General features: G+C 30.4%; 1 protein-coding gene across 1 annotated transcript; it reads right to left on the minus strand.

Annotated features, from left to right (window-relative positions):
- Positions 1-36: 36 nt before the first annotated feature.
- Positions 37-1,385, minus strand: LOC105556612. The gene is made up of 3 exons (XM_012003710.1): positions 1,196-1,385; positions 1,007-1,137; positions 37-918 (listed from the first exon to the last, which is right to left on the minus strand). Exons 1-3 carry the CDS (start codon positions 1,374-1,376, stop codon positions 592-594), a joined length of 639 nt encoding a protein of 212 aa, XP_011859100.1. The 5' UTR covers positions 1,377-1,385; the 3' UTR covers positions 37-591.
- Between the last annotated feature and the right edge of the window lie 1,259 nt (positions 1,386-2,644).

Consider the following 2,644-nt stretch of genomic DNA (forward strand, 5'->3'; position numbering starts at 1 on the left):
GATATGATTTGATATGATAAATTTGATATGATAAATTTGAATGTGTAAAAACAGTGCTTCTGGAGTATTATAGCCATCTTGGCAATAATCATAACGGTTCTTAAATGCGCAAAAGTACATTTTTATTATATATGAACTTTTAAAAATTAAAAAGAAATATAAATATTTGGAATTGAAAATGGGCTCTTAGAAGCTAAAAAAATTCAATACGCTTATTCCTAACAAGTTCAACACGAGCCTTTGTCGTCGATAGTTATATATTTACAAAAGGCTTAGGCGCTACGAAAAAATAAATGTATGTATTTAAAAAAGATTCTCTAGAGTTACAAAAACAAATTTAGAAGATTTTGATTTTACCATGAAAAAACTTTGACTTACTCTAGGTTTATACTCAAGATTTAATGTAAGACCTTCAGTGTTATGAAAACAAAAAAACATGAATGTATTGAAAACAGATTCTGACTCAGTTACTATTAAAAACAATGTTTGCACTTTTAATTGCCGAAATTCAGAATAAATTAAGAAATAAAAAAGCTAATGTAACGAAAATAATTGCAGTGTTCAAAATTGCATGTGTACTTATAGTTTCGACTATAGTTCACTCATAAGACCCGTAACACACGTCGGCACTTTCTCCTTTTGTAAGTATAATTCATAAAAATACCTCTGAATAAACATCCACGTATTGTATGCTTCGGGTGGATATACTAGGTTCATAACATGTATGATTTTGAAACATGTATCTACTGCCGCCAGTATGCTGGTCAGTTTATACTCAATATTCTCGAATAGTACATAGAAGTCCTTTGCAGTCTGTAATGTTTCTCCTACTACGATCACACACGGTTGAATCGGTCGCATGAGTTTTTCATATTTCTTCTTTCTTTGTTCTAGAAAGATTTGCTTGCTCACGGAATCCTTAAAAGACAAAAAATTATCCATTAATACTAGAGTTAGTATTAGAGGAAACTTAAAGAATATTTTATTAGTTGATAATGTTGCTTACTGTGGTATGTAGAACAAACGTTTCTTGAGCTTCTGCTATTGTCGGTTTCCATGATTTTTTATCCTTTTCTCGAATTATTGCTGGCGGTAGCAATGTTGGTAACAAGTGCATTACAACAACGTCTTTGCCATCTGTACGTAAACCATTATGTAATTTATGTAATATAATTATACACAATGTATTAATTACCTTCTGATATCGTAGAAGGAAGAGTATTCAAAATCTTATGTGCCATCGACTGTTTGTCTTTTTTTGAACGCTCTTTCATAATATTCATGAGCTTATTTCTGCAACTAGACCACCCGTTTAAAAGCTTAGGTCCTTTATCCGGAAACAAAACAGTAAAATCGATCGAAATCTGTAAAGTCATTTTAAGAACGTGAATTTAGAAAATAATGACATTTTAGAAATCATACGAATTTTTCATAATTTAATTTTTTAAAATCTCGTTTTTTAAAACCTATCTATTTTAAGTCAAATAAGTAGAGAAAATATCTAAGATGTGTATCGTACCAAAGAATATCCTAATGGATGTTTAAATAGTGGCCACTCCGTCAGAATATTAGTTATCAGAAGATCTTTGCCTTTGGTGAGCTGGAGAATTCGATTTGGTGCTGTTATTGTCCAGCACTCCAATACTTCCGTCCATGGTTCTGCGTAGCTCTTAAGCCACACTTGTGATTCCAGAAACTGTTGCTCAGGCAGTACTACAATAAATTAGTGTTGAAGAAATAATATACAACTATTCTCAAATTGTTGTACATACGTACTGACTAAGCATAGATGTAAGTAAAAGGCATGCACTTGAGTATAATTCATAATATGTATTATAAAATATTATACTTACAATTTTTAATTGTGATATCATGGGAGGAAATCTGGCTTGAAGATATTGATTTAATTACTACACCTTTTTCCTTCATAGAAGTCTTGAGGTTTCTATGCTTGTAAGGTAATTTTCCTTTTGACACATTTTGTTTAACACCTTCTGTATACGGCGGTACATAGTATGCTTCCTGATTTAGGAATCAATACCACTTAGTTCATGAGTCAATGGAACAGAATTTATGACAAATAAAGAAATCGTACGTACTGAATATTCCGTTGGAAATACTTTGACAATCAATTCCGCCACAATCTTAAAATGCGAATTTTTTAAGTCGCGTCCATACACGATCACCAAATGATCTACGATTATGGATGTTAATTTTCGACGCACGGCTTCAGTGAGTTTTCCATTATTTTCAAAAGTCATCAGCGCAATTCATCCATCACTACACGTTGTTAAGAAAGCTTCCAACTCCTTTTAAAGTCAATAGTACATTAGAGTTATAAGTACATTAAAATAAAGGCAAATACTGAAAACTGATTTTTTAATTAATAATATAGTACTACAGAAGACAATAATGGCGTTGAAAGTAATGGCCATTATAAAATTTTACACTTTACAATTGCAATTTTTAATCCGGTTTTTAAGATTATACTATATATTATATAAAAACTTTTAGAAACAAATATGAAAAGAGTAGATATCGTACAAAATTTAGAAGAAAATTTAATTTAAGAAAAATTTATTATGAAATTTCAGTAAGAAAAGATAATAAATATCAATATGGTTAGGTATATAAATATCAAAGA

Source organism: Vollenhovia emeryi, unplaced genomic scaffold (assembly GCF_000949405.1).
Source record: "Vollenhovia emeryi isolate VEMERY1.0 unplaced genomic scaffold, V.emery_V1.0 DF939894.1, whole genome shotgun sequence".
Lineage (NCBI taxonomy): Eukaryota > Metazoa > Arthropoda > Insecta > Hymenoptera > Formicidae > Vollenhovia > Vollenhovia emeryi.